General features: G+C 40.8%; 3 protein-coding genes and 1 long non-coding RNA gene across 4 annotated transcripts; all 4 read right to left on the bottom strand.

The window, feature by feature from the left end:
- Positions 1-5,357: 5,357 nt before the first annotated feature.
- On the bottom strand, positions 5,358-13,049 carry LOC134189263 (nephrocystin-3-like). The gene is made up of 11 exons (XM_062657500.1): positions 12,919-13,049; positions 12,723-12,851; positions 7,615-7,737; positions 7,340-7,465; positions 7,132-7,257; positions 6,551-6,676; positions 6,363-6,488; positions 6,159-6,284; positions 5,962-6,084; positions 5,762-5,887; positions 5,358-5,694 (listed from the first exon to the last, which is right to left on the bottom strand). Exons 1-11 carry the CDS (start codon positions 13,028-13,030, stop codon positions 5,654-5,656), a joined length of 1,284 nt encoding a protein of 427 aa, XP_062513484.1. The 5' UTR covers positions 13,031-13,049; the 3' UTR covers positions 5,358-5,653.
- A 94-nt stretch (positions 13,050-13,143) lies between these two features.
- LOC134189253 (uncharacterized) lies at positions 13,144-23,505 on the bottom strand. The gene is made up of 9 exons (XM_062657491.1): positions 23,500-23,505; positions 23,359-23,442; positions 23,216-23,281; positions 22,965-23,154; positions 22,838-22,897; positions 14,466-14,647; positions 14,255-14,395; positions 13,195-14,188; positions 13,144-13,148 (listed from the first exon to the last, which is right to left on the bottom strand). Exons 1-9 carry the CDS (start codon positions 23,503-23,505, stop codon positions 13,144-13,146), a joined length of 1,728 nt encoding a protein of 575 aa, XP_062513475.1.
- Positions 23,506-23,527: 22 nt separating this feature from the next.
- LOC134188669 (uncharacterized) lies at positions 23,528-23,904 on the bottom strand. Its single transcript, XR_009971371.1, has 3 exons — positions 23,844-23,904; positions 23,678-23,770; positions 23,528-23,619 (listed from the first exon to the last, which is right to left on the bottom strand). It is a non-coding gene; the product is annotated as an uncharacterized LOC134188669 (long non-coding RNA).
- Positions 23,905-24,136: 232 nt separating this feature from the next.
- On the bottom strand, positions 24,137-25,307 carry LOC134189251 (uncharacterized). The gene is made up of 3 exons (XM_062657490.1): positions 25,290-25,307; positions 24,411-25,194; positions 24,137-24,213 (listed from the first exon to the last, which is right to left on the bottom strand). The coding sequence occupies exons 1-3, from the start codon at positions 25,305-25,307 to the stop codon at positions 24,137-24,139; spliced, it is 879 nt and encodes a 292-aa protein (XP_062513474.1).
- Positions 25,308-25,577: the final 270 nt, after the last annotated feature.

The raw sequence follows: 25,577 nt of genomic DNA, 5'->3' as shown, positions 1-25,577 counted from the left end.
AACTATCAATTTGCGAGTCTGTAGACTAATTGCCTAGTTCTTCAGAACATTGATCAGATAGTTCACAGTCTCTTTCGAACCAATCTTTAATTGAGGGGTATACATCTAATCAAATATTGAGTTTAGTAAATGTGATCTGGTGACCGTGTGAGAACCGCCAAACTCACAACCGAACGGTATACTACAGCTTATTGTACACAACCACCGCTGAGAAATGTTTTGCGTGTCAGAAACGTGAGCAAGAAATAGAGAGGAACGGAACACACCGTTTGTGCTCTCACTACCCACATGCTACAGAATCTATGCTATTACTGATTTAATTAATAACAGATCACTGCTTTACATAATACTTGGTGTTTTGTACCACACCTCTAATTCCTATCCTACAAAAGTAGTGCACGGCTATGATCGCTTGTTCAGGTTATCTCTAGCTAGAACTTAATGAAGCACTGGCATATCTAAAATAAATGTGCACTTATATGACAAGAAGTACTCGAAATTGAATTGTAGCCGCATGAGACATGGCGGGTTCTAACACTTTATTAATTAACATTCAAATTTGAAATTGTATAGTCAACAACCAGATGTTCTGGTGGCAAAACGTGATCAAATATGCAATGTAATTCTGCCTGCTAATGCACCAACTTTAACGTCCAAGCAGACATAAATGCGACACACCCTTTTGGACGCAGTCGTTTAGTGCAACTAACAAAATAGAATATAATATCTCTTGACAATACAACTTAACTTTGTGCTCTGCTTCGACATGTTTACAATATCTGATCTACTAACACGACTGCAACTGTAACAAAAGACTAGAGCCTTACCTCAACGGTCTAACTGATGATGGGTGTAAATGCAAACAATTGAAATTATTCTAATTCTTTTTCACACCGACAATATTAACTTCCAGTCGAAATTTCTTTCACACTTTCTCGACTTTGCTAATCCAATGCAGAGTTTTGGAAATTAAAAGTTACAATGGCAAAGCCAAAAGTCGGATTTGTAAAAGGACACACTGACGCTAGCAAAGGAACAACAAAAAATTGTGACAGCATTCAACCCCACATGCACTCACTCAAAACAGTACAGCGGAATGATGTAACTCTATTGCAAACAGTTTAAACCTACAGACAGCCTACATCATGCTCTTGATTCTACAGCTTGAAACAATTACTAACTCTGTCTATTGTCTTTGCATTCTAACTGTCCCGTTGTCAGTCCCGACGACATCCTTACACTAGAGCGGAACGCGAGCCTCGTTCTTGCGCACACCAGTAAACGTCTCCATCGTCTCGATACACATGGCATTGAAACTCGTCTTGATCGCCGTCCAGTCGACCAGATTTCCTCCCGGCTCGAACGCGCTGATAGCAAGTTCTTGAGGCTTGCCGACGGTACGCGGAATGGCTACCATGGGTTCGCTTGATCCGGTCGGTCCGTCGTACTCGAAAGTGCAGACTGGTGGCAATTTTTCATAAGACCGTTTGAAGGGCAGAGTCAACTGGAACTTGGAACCGGAAACGCCATCAATGTCGAAGTTGGCTTCCCCGCCAAAAGCTGTACCCCTGATCGGAGTAGCCTTGTTGCTTGGTCCGTCCCAGGTGACCCGAATAGTATTAACCGACAAGAGTTTGTCAGCATCTCTTGCCGGATCGAAGATGACCCACTGACTTGGTAACAAGGATTGACATTGTAGCAACATCGTCAGCAAGAGAAGAAAGACGGTGCACATTTTTTCGTACTCGTTCGTACACGCTAATTGGTTTGCAGAAAGAGTGGACTAAGAGGAAATGAATAACGGCGAGTGATACTGCGAGTTTGACTGTCCGGCAATGAGGGTGGAACGTTGATGAAATAGAATGCTCGAATACTGACACGTATATGTGTTGTGACCGTTTGTATGTAGAACTAGATGTATTCGTGTCTTCTATTGTATATTTGTGTGCCACAATTTGTGTACACAAGCTGGCAATAAGCTATGCTATGTTTTACTTTTCAATCATAGCAGCCAGTAAGCAAAGTAGGAGTTTTGTATACAAATAATATATTTTATTAATTTTTTAATTTAATATAAAATTATGCAAAAATAAGGGGTTGTAATTTTGTATGCAATGTTTGTATTGGTTGATATTGTGTTAGAGTAGAAACGAGACGAAAACAGATAATGTGTTGTGCAACGATATTGGGAAATGGTCTGGAGACTATCACAAGCTACTTGAAGAGTAGACAGTGAACTGAGACTATATTTTTGAAAGACTTTATATTGTCGCCTCATGCGTAACAGTAAGAACACACAAATGGACACACACACACACACACACACACACACACACACACACACACACACACACACACACACACCGTGCACAAACCATGTTACTAGCTTCTATAGCTACTCATGTCTCTTGAAGGAGTCCAGTCTTTGCTCAAGCTCTCTTTACACTGCGCGCAGCGGACGTTTTTCTTTATTTCTACGCGATAGCAATTGCTTCAATATTGTCTTCCTTCCTTGAAGTGTAGACGAGCCAGTCGGACCGTAGCAGATGACGGAAATTTTCGTCTTCACGTGCCTCCAGCTATGTTTGTCTCCGTATGAATTGAAGAGGTAGACGCTCACTCTGTTGCTTTGCGTGGCAATGCACGTCAGGTAGGTGTCGAATGCGAACTTCTCGCCTTCGAACGAGAACGAGCAGATGGGCGGTGTGCTGATATATCTAGTCTTGAAGGGAATCCTCAACTCGTAGTCGTCGTTGGGGTTGACTCCGGTGTTGCTCAAGTCGAAATTGGCAACACCACCCCATCCGACAGTCGGTCAGTTTAGCTTTATACATACCTTCCCAAGTGCAGTAGAGTAGGCTGATGCCCAATGCGCCGTAGGCGTATGACGAATCGACGTCTTCTATGAGGTAGAAGGAATGCATCGAGAGTGCGTGGCCGCATGTGATGGCGATGGAGACCATGAGTAGAATGATGAGGGAGTTCATTGTTTGATTGACTGATCTCGGTCTTGCGGGGTTCGTGAGCAAACGAAGTTGTGAGTCTCTAGTGAGCGATTGGATCGATGGGACGAGTCGTTGCTGGTATGTCAGCCGTTTGAGGGCGTTTTTAGTGTGACGCGTTACCCGACTCGTCTAGAGATTACAAACGCTTCTAATAGCATGATGTAAACCTAGACAAATTTATAAGGCTGCACACATTAGGATCATTCAAATCAAGCGTGCATTCGGGTATGGCTCGTTGACTTGTTGCGAAGAGAAATATAGCTCGCTCTACAAGGCGTATACACAAATTTATTTACTGGCGTTTGAACCTCGGGGAAGGTGGAATGGTAGAGTCCTAGGTGCGTGTCTCGTGGCATTATTAGTGGGGATGTCAACGATTAGTCTAGATGGCTAGTCCCTCCGACACTAAATGAAAGGAGTTGGCTAGATAGAATATCTGTAAACTAGGCTATAGTGTCAGCAACATGCTAGATTACGAATTAATTTTATTTGCATCAAATTTTTACATGATTTAATCAATAAATAGCAAAGACTCAAATTTTTCATAATTTAATTTGTCGCTTCATTCCATGAAATTAATTAAAACCTTTTCCTTCAAGATGTAGCAAAACTAAATTTTTTAAGATTTCTTGAAGAAAGTTAGCAAGAGTAGTAAACATACATTATGGTAGGTCCACTCAAACGACTATGAGCCACTGCAGACTGTTTGAGCTTTTGAGTTCTTCTAGCTGATCACTGACTAAATAATTCTAAAGGCCATTTCACACTCAAAGCGCATCAAGCCGCATTCAATCCGCTTTGCAACAGATGTGAATTGGATAAGCATTCAATGCGCATTGACTAATTTCACACTAGGAAAACGCATTCCATGTATACGTCAGACATACCTCCTCGTGTAACGTGCGTTAGAACCTGCGGTCATCATGACTACAAATCTCTTCGTAAAGCTAGTTCTCTATCTGTTACAGTACGTTTATCTACGGTTTGTCCATGAAGTGTCAAACGCCCATACACATTAATGCTTATTCAATGCGTGATGTGCTCATGCAAAAAGAAACCTGACAAGAACAACCGGACTCGCAGTAAAGTTCCTTATGATGTCACGAACCTTCAGATAACATATGCTTACCCTGAGTTCGGAAGAATTTTTATGCACAATTGAAAGTCTTTGAAATACGCCTCTGGTCCCACTTAAGTTCGAAGCCTGCATGATGCTATACATTTTGCAAGAAAGTCAATATAGTGGTCACCGTCATCTTGCTGTGCAGCGAGCTGTTGGTTGCCTCGTACTCGGGTACCTTTGCACACGTGATTTCCATGCTCCAGGGTACCTATGCAACACACAATATATTCGAAACTCGACTTATACCAACAGTATCGAATCTTGGCGAGAATTCCATAATATCGCAGTAAATTCATTGTCTTGAAAATATTCTATCTAAAAGGGCAAATACATGCAGAACATAAATCTCTTCAGTTCTGTTAGGACCAATATGACACAGGTCACCTACATTTACGGTGTGCTTATAGATTTAAATGTAAGGATTCACACAATTTTCCGTGTGTATTTTAGTACTTACTTTCGTTTGGTAACGTTGATCGTAACACCCGGGCATCAAGTCGCATTCACACAAAACTTGCGTGCAGTGTGTCAAATTTTTAAATTAATGGTTTTAATAATTTTGAAAGTATTATATGTGTAGTTACTAGTTCGAAATTTTTTCATTTCTTACATTTCCTTAATATAATCTTGTAGCTTGTCTCTCCTCCTATTTTAACATTTCCCCCTGAAATTATAGATGTATACGCCACTGTCTAGGGGACATGCAATGGATTGCTGAATAGGACTATTTCTATTACTATTATTTTAATAACAAATTTCTATGTATCCAATTACTTCGATATGAAATAGAGAAAATACTTTATGATTCAATCCTACTAAGCAGGGATGCACGTGCAAGGAAATGATAACACGGGGACACATCATGGTGACTATGCTCTTACATTTCTAAGTGATGAGGCAGAAGTCAATAATTAACAGTAATTTTGTATTATTATTTACGGTATTGAGTAGAAATTCCATGTAGTCGTATGACATTACATTTCAAGTAAATGCTATTCTCGATCTACTCCAGATCAGGCGCGACAGTGAGATTGGAAGTCACTAATGTGCGCTACCACTTTATAACCAGCCAACTTTTCAAACTAACAGGACGAAACGTTATCTTATTCTCATTATAGCCACGTGCTCGTTGAGGAGCAACCGAAAACTATTCAAGGCAACGTTGGGTCATAGCTGAGGTACGCAAGCAGCTACAACAGTTTTGCACGAATAGTATATACAAACAGGTTGTGTACTTGCTGTTTTAATGATAACTTTACACTTTAAAATAGATCATTATTGATATTACAATATTCTAGTCATAATACAAATAAGACAAAGATAGATCGCAGTAATAACAATAAAAAATGTGGCGAAAACGTTAAAAGCAATTGATACACAACCATAGCAACGACAACATGTCACACTGGCCGTGACTAACCATCTATAACTAACAACTAGAATAGAAATCCTCTACTACATAAAACGTCACTGCCACATGCATGTGGTGTTGATTAGTAGCTGTCATACTGTTGGTGTTGACTGCTCATTGTTGCTTCTTGTCGATTTCGTCAACCAAATCTTGCGCTGTAGCAAACGCACACAAATATGCTGAAAACACAGACTATATCATGGTGTCCATCAAATCTCATACCTTCAACTATCATTGTGTGTTTGTTTCGGAAAATCTGTTGGCGTAAGCGTAAACATCCAGTGGCGTGGCTATGTGCCTCTACCAATTGGTTTCGTTTCATTTCAATGAATGCAAGATGATACAGACCTGCAGTCAACACGATGATGATTGTCTGATTGAGATACAAATACAAGTAGCACATCAATGCAATCCATTCCTACCATCGGCTATGAACGGACTAGTCGGTAATTTTTCTCGTAGAATAGACAGACCTGACTCGATATGCACAACGGCCTCATCGAAATCTCCCTTGGAACGCAGAATGCCGCCAAGAGTCACGAGAGCTACAAAATACACATCATCACATCACATCAACAACACCCAACACACAACGCAACCAACAGTAACAAATACTAACATTTAGCAATATCCGGATGTTTCTCTGGTAAAGTTTGTATCTTGATGTTAAGACTTTCTGTCATGAGTTCCACCGCTTTGTCTTTCTGTCCAATATCATTATACACGACGGAGAGGTTATGTTTCACTAAAGGATAGAAGATTACTCTCTCTTCATTGACGTCATAAACAGCAAAAAGTGCAAAGAGAAATAACTAGGACGTACCAGTAGACAAAGATGTTGCTTGTACGGGCAGATGATGACTGTAAACATATGCAGCTCTTTCATACAATCGAATAGCTTCATCATACGATCGTGAATCGCGATGGCATAAAGCAGCTTCTTGCAAATCTATACATGATGTAATTGACTAGACTATTGTAAGAACTAGAGAATGTGCTTGTCGTTCGTACAATCGCCCAACTCGGCATGGTTGATGGGCAGCGATGATGATGCCCGTTGTAAGGCTTCATTGGCCAACGGCATCGCACGGTCCATCCGGTCTTGCTGAAGGTAGCAAGAAGACAGACTACTCATTACTGCAACGACAACACATGAAATAATAAAAACACATCGTTTGGAGCCTTTTTCTTGAGTTTAAATTAGTAAAATATCCGAGTCAATCGATAGCGTAAAGTCTAATGGTCGAGGTCGTTTCCATGTAACTTTACTGTAGCTGCTTATTAAGTACAGCTTATAGCATACTGATGGTCTACGGTACAATTAAGCTTCACAAGACACGCCCACACTTCAAGTGTATGCCGCTCGTCTGTCAAACCCTACATCTGCTACTGTATAATAAATTGGTGCGATACTTAGCATCAACATGCAATATAACACAACTAACTCAATTGGTCGATTCTATCCCATAAGAGAATGCACTTTCCCTACTGTACTACTCTAGGCCAACAAAATGCATTGCAGCTGATAAGTGTAAATGATGAATTGTTTTATAACTCAACGTGTTTTGTGGTGTAAGTTAGGCAAACCTTACCCCGAGCTAAAGACGGATGAGAAGGCGGTAATTCCTTTCTGATGATTGCCAACGCTTTTTCGTAATAGGAGACAGCTCGCTCAAGTTGTCCATTCTGTTCATAGCGAGATGCAAGATTCGTGATAACTTGAAAACAAATTGATTAATTAATTATCGTAATATTAAACGACAGTAACAATACACAATCTCTTGTAGTTACTAAAAGCACCTGCAGAGAGATCCAACGGATTGACATTTGACTGTTTTCTCATCAAACTCAAACTCTTTTCATAGTTCTCTATTGCCGCAGATACATTGCCCCATACCTGGTATGTCCATGCCAGATTGTTCAGAACTGAACAATGCAAATACATTGAACAACAAGAGAAATAAAAATATGAGATGCACAACAACAACTCATTATAAACAATCTTACAATGGGTAGATAAAAAAAATTATTTTGCAATTATTATCACGATTGATAGACATAAACGCCGACTGTACCTCTATAGACGTTTCCTTGACCCAATTCTTGTTGTTCTACATATTCGAGTAATTCCAAATAGAGCTGCTCACTTGTTTCAAACTGACGCAAATCTCTGTAGCAATCAGCCATGAAAGACAAAGCTGTAAAAATCGATATCAACGAATAGATACGATTTTTCTTAATCAACAATTTTACATACAATATTTAGGATGTACAGAAAAAATCTTCGTTTGACTTTTTAATTTAAATTTACATTAATTTTTTACAATTTATACATAAATTAAAAGTATTACATGGTAACCGTCGATCATCCACAACGCACGAGCAATGGACCGCACGATGTATGGTAAGTGTACTGCACCATTCCTGAAGCCCGGTTTACAATATGACGCTGGCAACGCTAGATGGGGACGGTAGGGAGCGAGAACGCTGACAAGGGCTTTCGATCGGTGTCAAAAAATTGACGCTACCACTGCACCATTTACAATACCATTTGACGAGTGTCAGTGACAAGCCATCAACATAAGCTTACCGATTGACGCACGCGCAGCGTACGTTAACGTACGTTACGAACTAGGGCTGCGGACCGAACGCTTGCCGTGTTTCGCGGCGCATTGTTTTGGTCTTGCTTTCCGAGGCCAACTACTAGAGCACACAAGTGGCGAGTATATACGTTTCAGGCGACTCTGACAGTGAAAGAAAACAAGCTACAGTTCATAAGCGACTCAGTCGTTCGTACGTTGTAAACTCCACATGAGCTTCTTGAAGGACTTGCGATCGCTCGGTCTTTCGCACTTTCCTCCATATTTCTTTTTACGAATGGAGGCCATACTACAGTACAAAAGGGCTTGAGTGATGCGAAAAACACACGGAAACGTGCATCACTGCACATAATCACGTGACACAACATTCCGTCAGTCTACATCGCCGTATGGGTGCTTTAGCCTTTGCTTTAGGGTGAGTCAATGACGCGAAAGCACGTTTTACTTTTGCCTAAGCAAATATCAAAGTTTACACAAAGCGGTAAAAAGAAACCTACAATTATTAGACGTTATTTGGAAAACCGCCTCGTACGTTTGTTTACTAACCTTAGCATAATGCTCAGATATCACGTTTGCTCTGAGATAGCACCAAACTTTGCCAACTTGATGTGTGACCAGAAACGTTTAGCGCCAAGGGCGGAGTCAGAGATGCGCGGACCGGTGAAGTGCTCCTTTAGCACGACAAACTTCATTTAACACCGACTGAATTTATCACTACACACATCTAACGGTCTTAAATTCAGTCCTTAAATTCAGTCGGACGTTAACAATACTGTTAAATTCAGTCTGGCGTTGAAAGAAAAATGTATAATAGTGTCATCAATCACTTGTTTAGGTCTAGACATTTTCAACACGCGTACATTTACCATTCGCCCCGACTGTTTTTAACAATGTATACTGTTAAGTTAAACGCTTCTTCGTTGAACTGTAGATAACCAACAGACATCCCTCTCATTGCATCATATGGTAAGGTGCATGACCTGTTTTAGGTTTACGAGATTCATTCGTGAACCAGCTATATATGGCTTGGCAAGTACACAATCTACTTCAGTAGCTAGACATCAGCGTAGTACGCTCCTGCTTTGTGTTGGTATTGCGAAAAGACCAGGGAAACTCGATGTGCGCGTGTCAACCGGACTTGCACTAGAGCTATAGAGACGAATTCGAACTCTGCAACGAATGCACTAGAAAGATTTATAGTATAGCGTTTCAAACGCATTCTCTAGCAGGAACTAAATTATTTTTTAGTAACTTATTTATCACCGGTTTCAATTACTGTACAAAACGCGTAATCAACGTTGGAAGCTGCCATTTTGTCTACCGTCTAATGCGAACTAATTGACCGAATTTAACAGTGTACATTAAAGAAAACAGTCTGAGTGTTTGGCACGCGTGTTAGAAAAAGTTTACACCTAATCAAGTGATCGAGGAAATTATTCTGGATTGTTCTTTTAACACCAGACTGAATTTAACACGGATACTTTATTTAACAAAAGCTATGAACATTTCATTCGGTGGTAAAAAGAGTCTTTTAACACGTATTTTCTTTAAAAACTCTTTAACATGCTATGAGGAATTCAGTTGGTGTAAACAAGTCATTTTAACGGCTACTTTGTTAAAAAGTCTTTTCAATTTGTTAAAAAAGAGTCTATCGACTGAATTCCTCATAGCACATGCTCTTGTACCATGAATCGGAGAGATGGGTTTGCTTCTGCTGCCCCTTGCCGTATTAGAAGGGCACGGAAAGCCAGGAAAAGACGACGACGCCGAACATGGATAGGACTCATTTTTCTAAGATGCGAGCGCATAGAACAGGGAGAGGGGTCTGTTGAAAACGTGAAACGGAACACGAAACGGAATGTGAAATGACGGCCAGTGTAGGTATGTATATCCCGGATATTGGTACTACCCATATAATTTGTGCGCGTACATCCCTACGTTCTGCCAGCGCCACATGGCTTTCGAAGACACGTGTCACTTGCGATTAGCCATCAATTCTGCTTTCCGTCTCTCTTATTCAGGTGTCTGTGCAGATTTCGATTAGTGCGTTTGGTCTCGGGAAAGGCTCCCGTAGTTCTGACGTGGAGGTATAGTAATCTTTGTCTTGTCATATTCCCTCTTTGGGGTCCGTCTCAGGCATGAATTTGGTCTGTAGTATTGTCACTTTGTGACTTAATCATAACTTGCATAACTAGTTAGACGTTGTTGGATGCTTTGATCACGGTGCTCCTATGTGTCTGTTTCTGTTTGCTTCTAGTATATTAAACTCCTGATATATATGTATCTGTTAGATATTGATGGTTGATCGTTCGCCGTCGGGAGCCAAGTGACGTGGGCAGAACGTAAGTATTACGCGCAGAAATTATACGGGTACTTCCAATGTCCGGGATACACATACATATACGGGCCCTCACTTCGCGTTCCGATCCCCGTTTTCAACAGACCCCAGGAAGAGCATCACAATCTGCTCTCGGAAATGAGGATGAAAGATGCAGAAAACCATTTCCGCTACTTGCGGATGTCCAATAAACAAGGAATTAAAAAACTTGGATGTTCTGGTAGCAAAGGTGGCTCTTGCTATAAGTTAAAAAACACTTCAGCAATTGATGCACGCGCAGTACACGTTAACCTATGTTAAGGCATTGGGCTGCGGACCGGATGCTTGTTGTGCTGCGTGGCGCATTGTTTTGGTCTTGCTTCCGAGCCCAACTACCAGAGCACACAAGAGACGCTTCAGGCGACTCTGACAGTGAAAGAGAACAAGTTACAGTTCATAAGCGACTCAGTCGTTCGTACGCTGCGCTCCACATGATCTTCTAAAACGACTTGCAATCGCTCGGTCTTTCGCACTTTTCTCTGTGTTATTTTACGAATGGAGGCCATACTACAGTACAAAGGACTTGCGTGATGCGAAAATCACACGGAAACGTGCGTCACGGCACATAACCACGTGACACAAAGTGCCTTCATTCTACAACCGAACCATCGCCGTATGTGTGCTTTTCACCGTCGACTGAAGGTGAGCTAGAGCACGTTTTACTTTCGTCTAAGCAAATATCAAAGTTTACGAAAAAGGGTAAAACTAAATCTACACTTATTGGACGTTATTTGGAAAACGACTTCCTACGTTACTGTTTGCTATCCTTAGCATAATGCTCTCCTATTAAGTTTGCTCTGAGATAGCGCCAAACTTCCAACTGGATGTGTGACCAGAAACGTTTAGCGCCGAGGGCGGAATCAGAAATGCGCGGAGCGGTAAAGTGCTCCTTTAATAAATAGGAAATCATATCAGAGCGTCCATCGGCCAGAGATCTCACCAAGAGAAAGGTATCAATATATACACGTTTCTTTCATTATTGATCATCTGTCTGTTGTTCAATCTGTCTCTTTGTCAGTCTGTTGGTCATTTCGTCTCTCATTCTGTTTTCTGTCTGTTTGTTGGTCTATCTTTGTGTATGTCTTTCTGCTGTCTTTCTGTCGTTTGGTCTGTCATAGTAAAATAGCAATTAGAAGTTATTCCTTCTATTTTGCAGATTGGCTTTGACTTTACGTTATCTTCTAACCGGCAACTCCCTAGTAACATTTTCGTTCAGCTTTCGAGTTGGTCGTGCGACTGTATGTCACATTATTAAGAAGCTTGTGTTGCACTGTGGCAAGCTCTTCAGTCTGAATATAAAAGTACCTTCAAGTAAGTGAGAGTGGAATTTTCTTAACTTTATTTGAGCTATCGATGGTAAGCACATCTCTAGACAAGCTACCGCTTCTTCGGGATAATTGTATTAAAACTATAAGGGAGGACACTGGGTTGTTCTAATGGCAGTGTGCGATCCCCATTGCCGGTTTATTTTTGTCACAGACACGAACCGGGAATACGAGGCCAGCAGTCATGATTAATACGGCGTCTGCAACCAGACGGATGCCGGTGGCTGTACTGCCAGAACCAATGCAGGTGTAGGTGGTTGGGAAGACGCTGCTACGACGCCTTCCGGATCAGCACGTCGTTTAGATGCATGCACTTTCACTCGGTACTTAATTGCTGACAAATTCTCAATGCCGTAGCAGCCTCCAAGGTAAAAAATACATGATAGCTCATTGGGCGTCTACCAGCACTAGACTCCAAATGAAGTCCACCATCGTCAACCGGTACTATATCATAGCGAATTCCTGGATGTGATGCTGTCTGCACAGATATCGGTCTGACGAATAATGTCTTTCAGCACAAACGACGACAACTCGACACACTATCCGATGAAACGAAAGATATACAGAACCTGACAGAAATTACTATGCAGGCATGGCCCGTGTTGTGTCTACAATAGCTATAGCCTCGTACCTATTCGCACTGTGTGCGACAGGAATAAGATAGACGAACATGCATTGACATGTTCGAAGACACGCGACGTAAAAATATATTTGAAAAAATCCGAGGCAACCTCCATACGACGTGCGGTAGGGTTACGTGAAAGTATATTTTCGGTGTGGCCTTATCTTCATGTCCTAAAAGCGTTAACTTATAAATTAGTTTGGGTTGTTTATGTTTCCAACTTGAAAACGTTACAATCATACAAACATAAAGCACGCACCATAATAATGAATACTTGGTTCTATTTGACCACCACATTCTCTACTCATCTCCAACGCTTCCTTCAGCGGCCTTTCGGCTTCCTGTGGATTGGACAATTTGATGCGAACTTTGCCTACATCTATTAATGCTACAAGATCCAAACAGAACATATTCACACTTACCATCCCAACAACACTTTAGATATTGCAACTCACAAATTAACAGCTTGTCTTTGTCCATTTGTTGTGAATCAATCCGTTTGACTAAAGCAAGTCTTCCTTCACACAGATGTTCCGCTTTCTTAAAATGCCCATAAGCATCTGCCATCCAGCAGGATATTTGCAATAGTCGCCAACACTCCTCGTCCAGTTGCTCGGATTGCAAAATATGAGAAGAAAGCATGTAAACGTGATCGACCAGATCCAACATTTTCTTCTCGTTTAGTCTTTTTACAACTCCGTTCCATGAATGAGGCAGCATGTCGACAAAACATTTGCAAAGTAAGCGCAGTCGACGAGCAAATGTTCCTTCTCTCATCATTGCTTCTACGACATTCTGTTGCACCAGACCGTGCATGCCGCAATCGACTTCATCGGTTAAAAGAGAAACGTTTGACAACAGAGAAATGAAATCATTCATCTTTCTCTCATTACCTGAGTCATAGTCATCTTCACTAAAAGCGATATTAAACAGCAAACGTTTGCTAATCATTTTCCCGTCTATCAGAGAAGCTATTTCAAGTATTGTGCTGATCGTTGCGTCTGAATTCTTCATTATCTCTTCAATCTGCATGTCCCACGTCATAACCGTCGCTGTCTTCAGTCTCTCTTTAATTCGTCCGAGCTGTTCTAGTTCATGTGGTCTTATGCGAAATGACGTTTGCAGTCGGGATAAGTCATCTCGGACAAAGTCTCCAACATTCGCAATCCCTTCCTCTTCGAGTGCGTTGGCAACATGTTGCAAGCCGCAATATTTTAAAATTTCCTTGACATCGTTTCCTATCGTTCTCAGTTTTTCTTTTCTGTTATCAAGCAATTCTCCGAATTCGTCACAACTAATCTTCTTCTCCCTTAGATATAGTCCAGCGTGACGAATAGCCAACGGCAGGCGACCAATCTGTGGAAGATTAACTAGAATTTCATATCCGGACTTCTCTTTGACATCGTCGTCGACGCTACGCACTCTTTCTCCGTTTCCTTTCCATTCCACGAAAGCTTTGACGGCGTCATTCGGTTCTAGTACATCGACGTGAACGACTCTGTCACGATTGGCATCTAGAAGCACGTGACCGCCACGTGTTCTCGTCGTCACGATGACATGAATCTGTTTAGCTTGTGTCGGTAAAAGAGTTTCAATAACTTCCAGTTTGTCGCAGCTGTCGTACACGAATAAAACATTTCCAGTTTTATCTAGCTGTCGCAGGAAAAAGTTGTACTCCGATAGTAAATCCCATTCTGCTGATCTCTCGTATGTCACGTTAGCAATCTAGTTAATTAGTTACAATTTCAATTAATATATTTATAGTTTACATACTTGAATTAACTGGCTCACGTTAATCTTGAGCGATTGATGGAAAGACAGAATGGATTGTGCGTTAAAAAGATATATTCCACCTTTGTAAGAACTTCTGCATTGTTTAGCGTATTTTGCTATGAGACGTGTCTTTCCTACTCCTCCCTTACCTGACACAAACTATCAAAAATAAAAATAATTTATACCATATTTAAATTCATCAAAGACTAATTAAGGCATAACATTTTACCAATATTTGTCTCATGGTTGAACTTTTGTCTGTATCTGCCAACAGCTTTGCTCTTATTCGTCTCATGATTGAACGTTTCTCTTTCTCTCCCCACAACTTTGCTTCTATTTCGTTCAGTTCTCTCTGTCGTCCACAAAAAATTGGAATATTCAAAGCTTCCAGTTCACGGGGAAATTTGACTTCTGCAACAGAGAAAGTAAATACTCTCTGTGTAGTCTATTGTCAATTTTCTATCATCTATATATCTAATACATATTGTTTTTGCTAATCAATTTATTACTAATAATCGTTAGTATATACGTGTATGCATCCGCAGCACCTATCAAGAGACTTTGCACAATCACAATAATAAACAGCAATGTATTTAAACATGCCTTTGTCATTAATACAACTTTGCAAAATAGAAGAAATATAGATCAATTGTACTATTGTACACATCAGTGGTAGACACAGATTCTGTGTCGTACTATATTTAACTGTATTCCAAATTAACAAATTAAGTGATGTATTTTACCGCTTGAAGTTTATAGATACTGTCTTAAAGCATGCAATCTCAAGCCATATAGTAGTAGCTAGACTGCCAACCAACAGCTTTCAGCTTTCATGACTGTTGTCATAATTAATTGGGGTGTGACGGTCACAGCTTTTTGCCATGATAGGTGCTCATGATGTGTGATCATATGATTCTCACTATTTACATATAGTAGGTTGTATTTAGTTTTGTACAGTTAGTGTGAGTTGTGATTGGGTTAGAGCTTTGCATGTGCTTGTGCTTGAGTTTCTTTGGTACAGCAAATAGGTTGTTTTGAATGATCAGGGTGTGGAATAAATATGATCACGATTACGATTAGGAAAGCAATAACGATATCAACTAGGATTAACAAGATGCGATGGAGACGTGACGGAGCGTGACGGATCATGACGGACAGCTCTCCATCGTGTTCACAATACGTGTACGTCCCGTTCTGATAATTAACATTCCCGTGCCGCATGATTACGTTTCGCATTTTGCTGATTGGGTACCAGTACCTAGTCATTTCCTGTTGCGGTACCTCAACTTCCGACGGATCGGACAAAATAGAATCAAGCAATCCGTCCGCCGTCCGTCTCCAGCGGCGCCTTTGATGTGGTTTGACGGAACGGAACGGATTGCTCTCCGGTGCATATTGTGAACCAGCCTTTTGCAATAGAGAAAAAAAAATTCCAGTCACGACAAGTTCGCGCTTTGGACAAGGTAGAATATCAAGAGAATTAACGGAAATTGAGTATGTTGTTCAAATTAAAGATTTGTGAATATGTCTGAAACAATTCGTCAAAAATTGGATCAACTCAACACGTCTTGAAAGGTATTTGCAGCAAAGGCAAGATGTACTGGTATTGCAAAGGAGACTGGCAAGAGCTGGTAGAGGGCAGGTGGACCGGCCACTCTCCCTTTCATCACAACTTTCAAACACCAACCTGTATGTTGTATTGTATTTGCACCTATACCATAAATTTAAACTGAATAAAAACCGCTTTTCCGTTTGCTTTAATACATTTAATTAATAGTTACTGTCATCATACAATACAGAAGGGCTGCACATTCTCCTAGAGTGTTTACTCCTAAATGTATACTTGCATATTCTCTGTACATTAAAGGGAATACAACCTGATCTCAAAATGTAGGCTTTACGTTAAACTTCATGCTGCGCTATTTCAGGCTAACAGTCGCTTTGGTAGCGGAGAAAACGCGGGATATCGCCAGGTTGTACGTTATTGGCACTAAGCTCGGCCTACACCAAATAAATTTCGCCCGTAGCTCAGTTATCTTGCAAGAAAACTACACGAAAACTAAACGGGAATAGGAACTATAGAGGGATCGAGTGTTTTAAGGCCTTACAAGAGCTCGTTGCAACGAAAGTAGGATGCTAGGCGCGGTTTTTTCTCACAGAAGACTTGACCCTTTCCTCTCACAGAGGACGATGTTAGCGCAATGAAACTCAAAGGTAATTAGCGTTAGCATTTGGTCTATTAATCTACGAAAAGAAACCTTCAGAAGGTTCAAATATGAGGTTCTCTTGGAGAGATCTTAGCTAGCGGACAAACCCCCTTTCAAACAACGGCTGGCCGAAGTGTTACAAGTGCAGAATGGCTTTGATTGAGCCTTACACTTCCACCTGAGCGCAATGATGTACACGATGTAGCTAGTACTGTAGTACGTAAGTTGTTTACACCCTGCACAGTGTAGACTCGTGACCTTCGCAATATACCGCCCCTTCGTCATTCCTGGATACTAAATTCTCTATCGCGGCTCATGAGGCATGATCTAGAAGCCATGCTGATCGCCATAGCTGAACACAGTGGACTGCTACCTAAATTTGAAGTGGATGTAGAACTTACTAGAGAACAAAAGGAAGGAGCGTGACCGCCTACGCAGGTTTCTCGAAGAGATTGTCTACGCTTCCTTGACATACTTGAACCTACTGCGTGTTTCTCCTCGTAGATCAGTAGAGCGAAGGCTAACGCTAATTACCGTTGAGTTTTATTGCGCCAGCCTCATCTTCTGTGAGAGCAGAGGGTCAAGTCTGCTGGGAGAAAATGGCCCCTAGCATTCTAATTTCGTTACATAGACCTCTTCTGCGAAGACGCTGGCGCTGTACCATTCACAGTATTGCGTCTGACGAGCGTCCATCGCACAAAAAACACACTGCGACAGTGGTCTGACGCTGCAAAGTAACCAAGTGTGTATAAGGTAGTCGCGAAAAACACGGACGACGACATTTTGCTTTGTTGCTGTTGCGTCGTAGTCCTAAGCATTCTATTTCATCCCTAGGTACTTGTAGTTTGTTGACTGAACTTGCCAAACGCATGGGGAATACCACACAGTGATGCACACACTAAATGAAAACTTCCAGCGAAGAATCAATGATCGATGCCATTTGAACGAAAAGAATATCCCGGATACGTCTAGTTGCTCTGACTGACTTTCGATTGGTTGAAAATGAGCACGTGATGTCATCGGACGCTGGGTCACTTCCGGCTAGGACGCTCGATTAGAACTTTTCTCTATTCCAGCGTCGGTGACGCTCACCTAGCGTCTTGCGAGCGTCAAGGACGCTGACATGTTCACAGTGTGGCGCTGATGCTCGCTCATCGTCAGCGTCCAGGACGCTCGTGATAGCGTCGTACTGTGAAACGGGCTGTAGTTTTCGTCTAGTTTAGCTACGACACATACAGTCTACACAAGACTGGTGTGGGCTTGTGTTTGACTGAAGTGGAAGATGTAGGGTTACTGTAATCAACAAACTTAACGTGGGGATCGGTCCCTCGAGAGGAGAGAATACACAATGGACCTGCTGCGTTGCAAGCCCCGAGGTTTGGTATAGAAATCAGCTTAGTAGCATAAATGGTTGATACCAATACCTGCTCTTACAGAAAATCTGAACACAGACTCAACCCTACATACCAACACTACACTGTACCGCGTTGCTGATAGTTCGAATAGACTAAGTACACACAAATTGAGGTCAAGCAGGACTTTCTACTTTGGTGCAGCTCCTAGCTAGTACTCTAATGAGTACACCACCTGGTGCGATGTCTACATCATTAACCCTAGGCGTAGCGAGGGGCATCGTAGTCGTCTTATCAGAAGTAGCAAAAGACCCATTCGACGGAAATACCAACTCGATGTAAACAACCATGTAACAACTTTGGAATGTCTAGCATGCGTTCACTGGTAACGCTCGTGTAATCTCGACTTACGGTTGTTAAAGCTTGTCCATTAGTCTAGGCGGAGTCACGCAGGACGTTCCAATTTAATTACTGATCGTGATTTTAAAGTTTACCTTCAAGTCACAGCTTGTGCAATTATAGATCTAGCGGTATAGCAGATCGAGCACACCAGCAGAGTGCCCCTGTGAGTATCAAGTGCACCCATCATACATTATTGGGAAGTGTTAGGAGCAACGTCTACCACAGTGGTTTCACTCAGATGAAGAAAATGCCCATTATCTGTAGTTTGGGTTCATTCTGAGGCACGTACCCTGTAAGCTGCAAGCACCTAGTACAGTACATGCGAATGAACAATACAAAAACATTGTAAAATATGCTTCAGTAAGAATGACTATACAAATCAGCAAAAGCAAACAAACAAGTGTGGATAGTTCAATACTGTACAAATTGAAGGTGCCATGACTAAGTCACCATTGTACAAAATTATAAAACAGTGTGAGTTAGTCCTGGAACTCTCAATTTGGTACAGTATTGAACCATTTGCTTTTGCTGATTTGTGTAGCCATTCCTACTAAAAACACTGTTAATGTTCTTGAATCTTGTTGTACATAATGCTTAGTACCACTTAAATTTTGTATGATATTGCACTCATGGGTAGCTTGACAAGAACCAGATCAAAGCTAATTTTCGACAATAATTGGTCCATGCAAAGCAAGCTACTGTACAGGAAGAGCTGCTAATTTGAGGAAGAAAACTGATTGCAAGTTGAAGTTGAAGTTGCAAGACACAGAATACCAGAGTTTGGTAGCTTCTAATAATAGACTTTAATTCTACTATCTTGCTATCATGACATTTCCTAATCATACAAATTCAGCAACAAAACATCAAGTACTAGATATCTCCAGGGCAACGGTGAGGCAAAAAGGAGATTTAAAACAGCAAAGAACGTAATTAATCAAAAAGTCACCAGTTCCTTACGGAGCATTACTGGTCTCTTGTACAACGCCTCTAGCCAATGAATATAGCCCTATTGGATGAAAAGGCAGATGCAAACTACAATTCCAACTCTCAACGCTTAGTGCCATGTAAGCCGTCTTGGACTTCACTGAAACAAGTAAACAACTGCCTAATCAAGAGGCAGAAAGCCGACTTTGATAAATGCCACAAAGTCAAAGAACTGATTCCACTGCTAACTGGTGACCCTATTTTTATCTCGAACAACAAGAATAAGAGAAAAAGAGTCATTGGTAAAGCAGTGCCTCTACAGTGGAACCTTGATATAACGAATCGCAGGGGACACTCGGATAGCTCTTGTTGTAGCAAGCGTTCGTTATAAGTGAAATAATTTGGGTTATCCATTGTGCAAGGTGAAGGAAAGCAAGGCTATACAACGCAACAAATATTATTTATTACAAAGGAGGAAGGGATCACATGGGATCCCGTTTCCTAAAAATTGTCGCAAGAGTTGATGGAGTAATTTTGTAACGAGCAGCCAAGTAAATTTGTTGCTGTCCTTTTTCTCTACCTCTCTGATGATTTCAAGCTGTTTCTCCACAGATAAAGATTTCTGCTTGACATGATACTGTACAAGAGGACATGCCTGGCATGCTGTGACCAACTGCCTAATCGACATCTGACTGCGAGAAATTAATTAAATTCATCGTGTCCAATGATGTAAGCAAGTTCTATGATCTGCACCATCAGCGGCAACTGCACTTTGTAGCCGTAGCCAACAGCTTTGCAGAAATGAGCACAGTCACACCACCTACTATATTATATCAAGGTTATAATGTAATTATCTACGTTTTGTGTATAAAAAGAAGCCACGCCATAACAAGGTTTTCGCTAAAGGCAAGTTCATTACATTGAGGGTCCCAAGATGGAGAAACTCATACAAACGAGTTCGGGACAAAGACTAGTTTCGTTATATGGAGGTTTTCTATAGCGAGGCTCCACTGTATCCTATATTTTCAACACAGGAGCGTAGCGTGGCATGAGCTACACCGGCCTATAACCCCATCATCTGTAGGCGTGGTCATAAAATTGTGGACTGTAAATATGTGTGAAGACCAAAGCTGTACATAGTATATACACCACCCTTTTTCCAGTCCGGATCTGCCACTGATTCTACCGTATCAGTGAATTAAAAGAAAATGGGCGTGTCTGTAAAAATAGGCGTGGCCTGTAGCATTGTGAAGTTTAGCCCCCCATTTCTAGACATCACGCTATGCCCCTGGTCAACAATCCAGAGAAAATAATCATGATCGAGACACCTTAACAAACTGAGGACTGTGATTTCTAGACATCACGCTATGCCCCTGGTCAACAATCCAGAGAAAATAATCATGATCGAGACACCTTAACAAACTGAGGACTATGAGAGGACAGAAAGAAGATCAGCTGGCATTGACCGGTAACAAGAAAGAGCAAGAAACACCAGCAGACTACACCCATACTAAAGGAAGTAGAGCCATTAAACCTGGGGAATGACAAAGAAGAAAGAAAAGCAGATATGCCGTCGAGAACACAAACACGAACAAACGACTCATCAAAAAGGTCAGGAAAAATAAGGATTCTTCCAAATCCAATATTGCATTTCATCAAATAAATCCTACTCTCGAATAAATGACACATTTCAATAAATTCCAACAAATCTAGCAAGATTGATCTATTGCTCAAAGTTTGAAGAAAAATTGTACTTCTTCGTTTCTTTAGACTACTCTGCTACTGTCTCACCACATGTCGGCTCAAACAGTGAAATGCGTACCAGTATGGTAAGTGTTGTTCTTTTAATAAAAAATGTGTCAATCCTACTGTGTTGTGTAAACACTTCTATTATAAGCAAGAATAGATATCCCTTATCTATAAGAGCCTCTCTTGTTTAAACGCAGCAGTTAGAACTCTAGCTAAAAATAAAAGTTGTAGAAAGAATCAAAGAAATAGTTATAGGGTAAATCCGCAGAGAGACAGAACACCGATAATTGTCACTTAGAAAGGCAGATGTGGTGTAGCGGTAAGTATATTAGACTAGCAGAACCTGCCCTATCGGCAGTGTGTTTGTTTGCATCTAGTACAATGCATTCCATTCAATGAAATAGCAGAATGTGTTGTGTAAATGAGCTTTCATTAGAAAACAAACCTGCCTGTATGGGCAACTACTAGTTAGTAATAATAAAAATTAAATGTCAAGTTGAGTGTTAAGCTAAATACATTACAGCACCTCAGGGAAAACAATGTTTCATCTTACTCTAAGCCACCATAGTTTCGTTTCAGTTCGTCGCAAGCAATCTAGGGAAAATCTGACTAAACTGTTCGTCTCGGACAGTCGAACTCGGCCTGCTTGCTGCGTTTTGCAATAATCCGTGATTGGTGTGGGGTTGGTTGGCACATTATTACAGACAGACAAACGATAGTGGGTGATCAAGTATCTATGTATCTATCTATACCAATGATAAAGCTGTTGAGTGTGTGTGTGTGTGTGTGTGTGTGTGTGTGTGTGTGTGTGTGTGTGTGTGTGTGTGTGTGTGTGTGTGTGTTTGCATGCGTGTGTGTGAGTGTTGTGTGTGTGTGTGTGTGTGTGTGTGTGTGTGTGTGTGTGTGTGTGTTTGTGTGTGTGTGTGTGTGTGTGTGTGTGTGTGTGTGTGCGTGTGTGTGTGTGTGTGTGTGTGTGTGTGTGTGTGTGTGTGTGTGTGTGTGTGTGAACTGAACAACAAATCTTCACCAAATTTACAATGTCCATTCCTGGATGATCTCGGACAGTACGCACGTGCATGAAGAGTGCCCTTTATTACCAACAATGTTGATAAAAGCAAGACGTTTTTAAAGTGTCTGTGTTTATAGATAAGACGTGTTGTTTGGTTACATACACGGAGAACGAATTATCCATGAGTTTGTGTTTTCTCAGCCCAATAACCAAATTTTATCATGAAAATTTGTGTCGATACCTTAATTAATTTTCCAGGGAGAAAAACTGGGAGATCAGCTAACTGGTATAAGCGGACCTAGGGAGAAGTGCTTATGCAGGGAATAGTTACTTACATACCTAGCAAAATGAACCACAATGTTCAATAATACAACATACACAGATGTGATATCGAGTGGATACCTCATTAAATTCTTTAATAAGCTTTGTAAAAAATTAAAAATCAATTTACTATTAACCTACTTGTTGCTTAAACTAACCTGTTGCAAATATTACAGCCCTGTCCACACTTGTAACTGGATCGCGATCTGATCAAGTTCCAATAGTAATAAATCCAATCATCAGGATGTGGTTTCGATCACAATCGTTAAATCCAATTAAAAATAGTGAGTGTTAATTATCTTCACGTACACTACGAGTCAGTGTAGTCGGAACATCTAACCCTCCTCGTTTATCTTCGTTCTCTCTCACCATACGTCACTGTATCAAAGCTTTCCACAAGCAAAGAACCCACACATACACATTGGTCATTAGTCACGTAATACAAAAAGGTGGTGAAGGTATCATTTTCAAAGTGCAGTGTGGACGCTCGCTAAACCAATTAGATCACGATCCATTCTGGTCTACTGTGGACACTGCGTCAAACTGCTATGTATAAATTATAGGCTGGCAATAAAATTTATGTTTAATAAGACAGTATTTTTGCAATTGCATATAAACGTACCAACCAATAACTAACCTGTTTTGTATCTTTGACTAACATCAGAGACCTGAGTAACCTCTTTCTGTTTCAATATTTCTATAAAATTCATTATAATGTCAGCAGTCAAAACAACATTGGAGTTTGCAGTCACTTCTATCCTTACCAAGGTCACTAGCTGTATGCTCTGCAGCAGAATTTGCTTCTTCTTTCATTCCTATTTTTTCCTTGATTTTCTCTTCAGAATAGGTAGCAATTTGTTTCAGTTCTTTCTGTTTCTTGAGAAGAGTCAGACTAGTTGTTATTGCTTCCAATCTTTCTTGTAATGAGTAACTGTAAGCAGTTAACTCTTGCAACTAAACAAAACAATTCCATTACATAGCAAGTAACAAAAAAGTGTCAGGAAAGACGTTGTACTTGTGGTCTCTGTGATAATCTCAACTCTATGTCCTTTCTAATACCTCTAATCTCATCAAGCTTGTGCTAACAAAAACGCATAAAGGATATTACGTACACTACAAATGACTTATACCACTGCTGAAGTGTATACTAAAACATACATATACATCACTTGCAACAGTCGTCTCTCTCACTTTCATTCTAGTAAAGCAAGCAGTAACCGAACCGTCACGTTCTGATATTTCCTACATGTTCATACAATGAGATGAGTATTTCAACTCGTTGGTTAATATATAAACAACATTCATTGCTATAACCTGCCATGCAGTGTCAGGTCTGTTGTTTCCAAGAGCATCCATCACTACAATGTTCTGTTTGTTCGTCTCTTCCAAGAACTCTCTACGAAACGTTAGAACTTGTAGCTATACAAACAGATCTACATCATTCTAAATATTCACAACGACACACAGCACTGATCACCTCATTCTCAAACTTCTTTGGACGAAGATCATCACTTAAAGCATCAACAGTTGGAAACAAGCAATCCACCTGTTTCTCAATACATCTAGATTGCTGTACAAGTAATACAAACAAAACTTAATATTTTAAATATATTTTGCAAACAAATCAGAACAAGAATATATACTGAAGCAATAGTTGACAATGACAACAACATCCTCTTGTTCAGCATCCATATTCTAATTGAGCTCCCTAAACACAGCAGTCACAAACCGTTTTAACTGTAGTAATAAACTTGCAATGTAGACACACACACACACACACACACACACACACACACACACACACACACACACACACACACACACACACACACACACACACACACACACACACACACACACACACACACACACACACAGAGGTAATGCAAGGATCCTGTCCAACAAGGTCAATACCATCATCGGAAGACAGAAGCCATCAAGGCCAAACGCTTGTAATACAGTTACTGTTGGCCAGTTTGGCGTAGACTTTACGTAAATTTTTCTGTTCCTTTTCTTGTAATTAGAACCTAGAGTTATCGTAGTTTGATTACCTGTAGTTATTTCACTTTAGCCTATATGTACGCTACCGTTTCTGAGAGAGAGAGAGAGAGACACGCAAGAACGCACGTACACACACACACACACACACACACACACACACACACACACACACACACACACACACACACACACACACCAAACTTTCCTACCTTCCTTAGACATAACACCTTGAATCTTGATTCCTGCATTTGTCAGTGGTATAGTAGGCAAACCACCTAACTTGAACTTGACAGCAACTAACTTCGGAAACGTTTGTTTCAATGTCTGATAAAATGCAATACATTGTGCTTCCATTGCTGGAGCAGCTAGAAGTCTCACGTAGGCACTCATTTCAATACGAAAGAGAACAAGAGCTGAACCATCAAGTACTTCTAGGTAATGAATGAGATTTTTCTTCACTTTGAGAAAACCAGCAATGTGTGAAATTAGCCGACTTTTGTGCTTCGAAATCAAACTTGGGGCAACATCATCCAGCTGAAATACAGCAAGCTTGTAATCTACGTCACCATAGAATGTAACCTTTTGACCAACTGATGGAAGGCAATATAAAAATATGACGTCATCTTCTAACATTTTAAAACATTGCTGACACATAGCTATAAGAAGATTTTCCCAAGGCTTGATACGCTCCTCGTCTTCCTTTCTAAATGTAAACGTTGCACTTCGAATCGTCTCATCAACACGCAGATTTTTAGACTTGGTTGAAAGAGATTCCATGTCTGGTGTTGGTTCCACACGACTTTGTTTTCTGGATGAGCTAATCTTGCCATGATCTTCAGATTCAACAGTCTGTTTGGTAATGATTGGAGACTCACTGATATGAACCGACAGCAAGGCCTCACTTGAAACTTTCAAAATTTTACTAACAACATGCTTTTGTTTCTCCTCATTATTCAAAATTTTACAAAATGCTTCAAATGATCCTTTTCCCTTCTGTGGAAGAATTGTACTTACAAGAATGTCTGATCGAGCAGCTTCACTCAATGACTCTTGCTGTAGCTGTAGAGATTCTTCTCGTGTAAGTAAACCGTCTGCCCGAAGTTCATCCAAGAACAGACTAGGGCGCAGCTCCTTGATGAGGTCCGGATGACGAGGCTTCAGCTGGTCCCAGTGAGACCCCGCCGTCTCTGACAATGTACTAGTGAGTTTGGGTGCTTCAAATTCTTTAGTACCTTTCTGCTTTAGCGTTTTCTCTACTTCTTCAGTAGAAGACTTGGGCACGATATTCACCTGCAAAACTTCTTTGGCAATATGTGCTTGTCCTTGAACTTTCAGGAGGATTTGTCGAAAGCGATCGACAACATCGTCTCCCTTGT

This window comes from Corticium candelabrum, chromosome 13, assembly GCF_963422355.1.
Source record: "Corticium candelabrum chromosome 13, ooCorCand1.1, whole genome shotgun sequence".
In the NCBI taxonomy this organism is placed as follows: Eukaryota; Metazoa; Porifera; class Homoscleromorpha; order Homosclerophorida; family Plakinidae; genus Corticium; species Corticium candelabrum.
The sequence above is the reverse complement of the archived record's forward strand: the minus strand, read 5'-3'. Positions and strand labels throughout refer to the sequence as shown.

Excerpts from the sequence above, each read along its gene's own strand:
- LOC134189251 (XM_062657490.1), bottom strand. Across the intron at positions 24,214-24,410 it reads AGGTGTTATGTCTAAGGAAG|AAAAGGAACAGAAAAATTTA; the intron begins GTAGGAAAGTTT and ends TCTAATTACAAG.
- LOC134189263 (XM_062657500.1), bottom strand. The coding sequence starts at position 13,030 with ATGGCAGATGCTTATGGGCATTTTAAGAAAGCGGAACATCTGTGTGAA. Across the intron at positions 6,677-7,131 it reads TCATCCGTCTTTAGCTCGGG|TAATGAGTAGTCTGTCTTCT; the intron begins GTAAGGTTTGCC and ends TTGTCGTTGCAG. Across the intron at positions 6,085-6,158 it reads ACATCCGGATATTGCTAAAT|CTCTCGTGACTCTTGGCGGC; the intron begins GTTAGTATTTGT and ends TGTATTTTGTAG.
- LOC134189253 (XM_062657491.1), bottom strand. Across the intron at positions 22,898-22,964 it reads GCATACAGCTAGTGACCTTG|AAATATTGAAACAGAAAGAG; the intron begins GTAAGGATAGAA and ends TGAATTTTATAG. Across the intron at positions 14,396-14,465 it reads CAACCATGAGACAAATATTG|TTTGTGTCAGGTAAGGGAGG; the intron begins GTAAAATGTTAT and ends TATTTTTGATAG.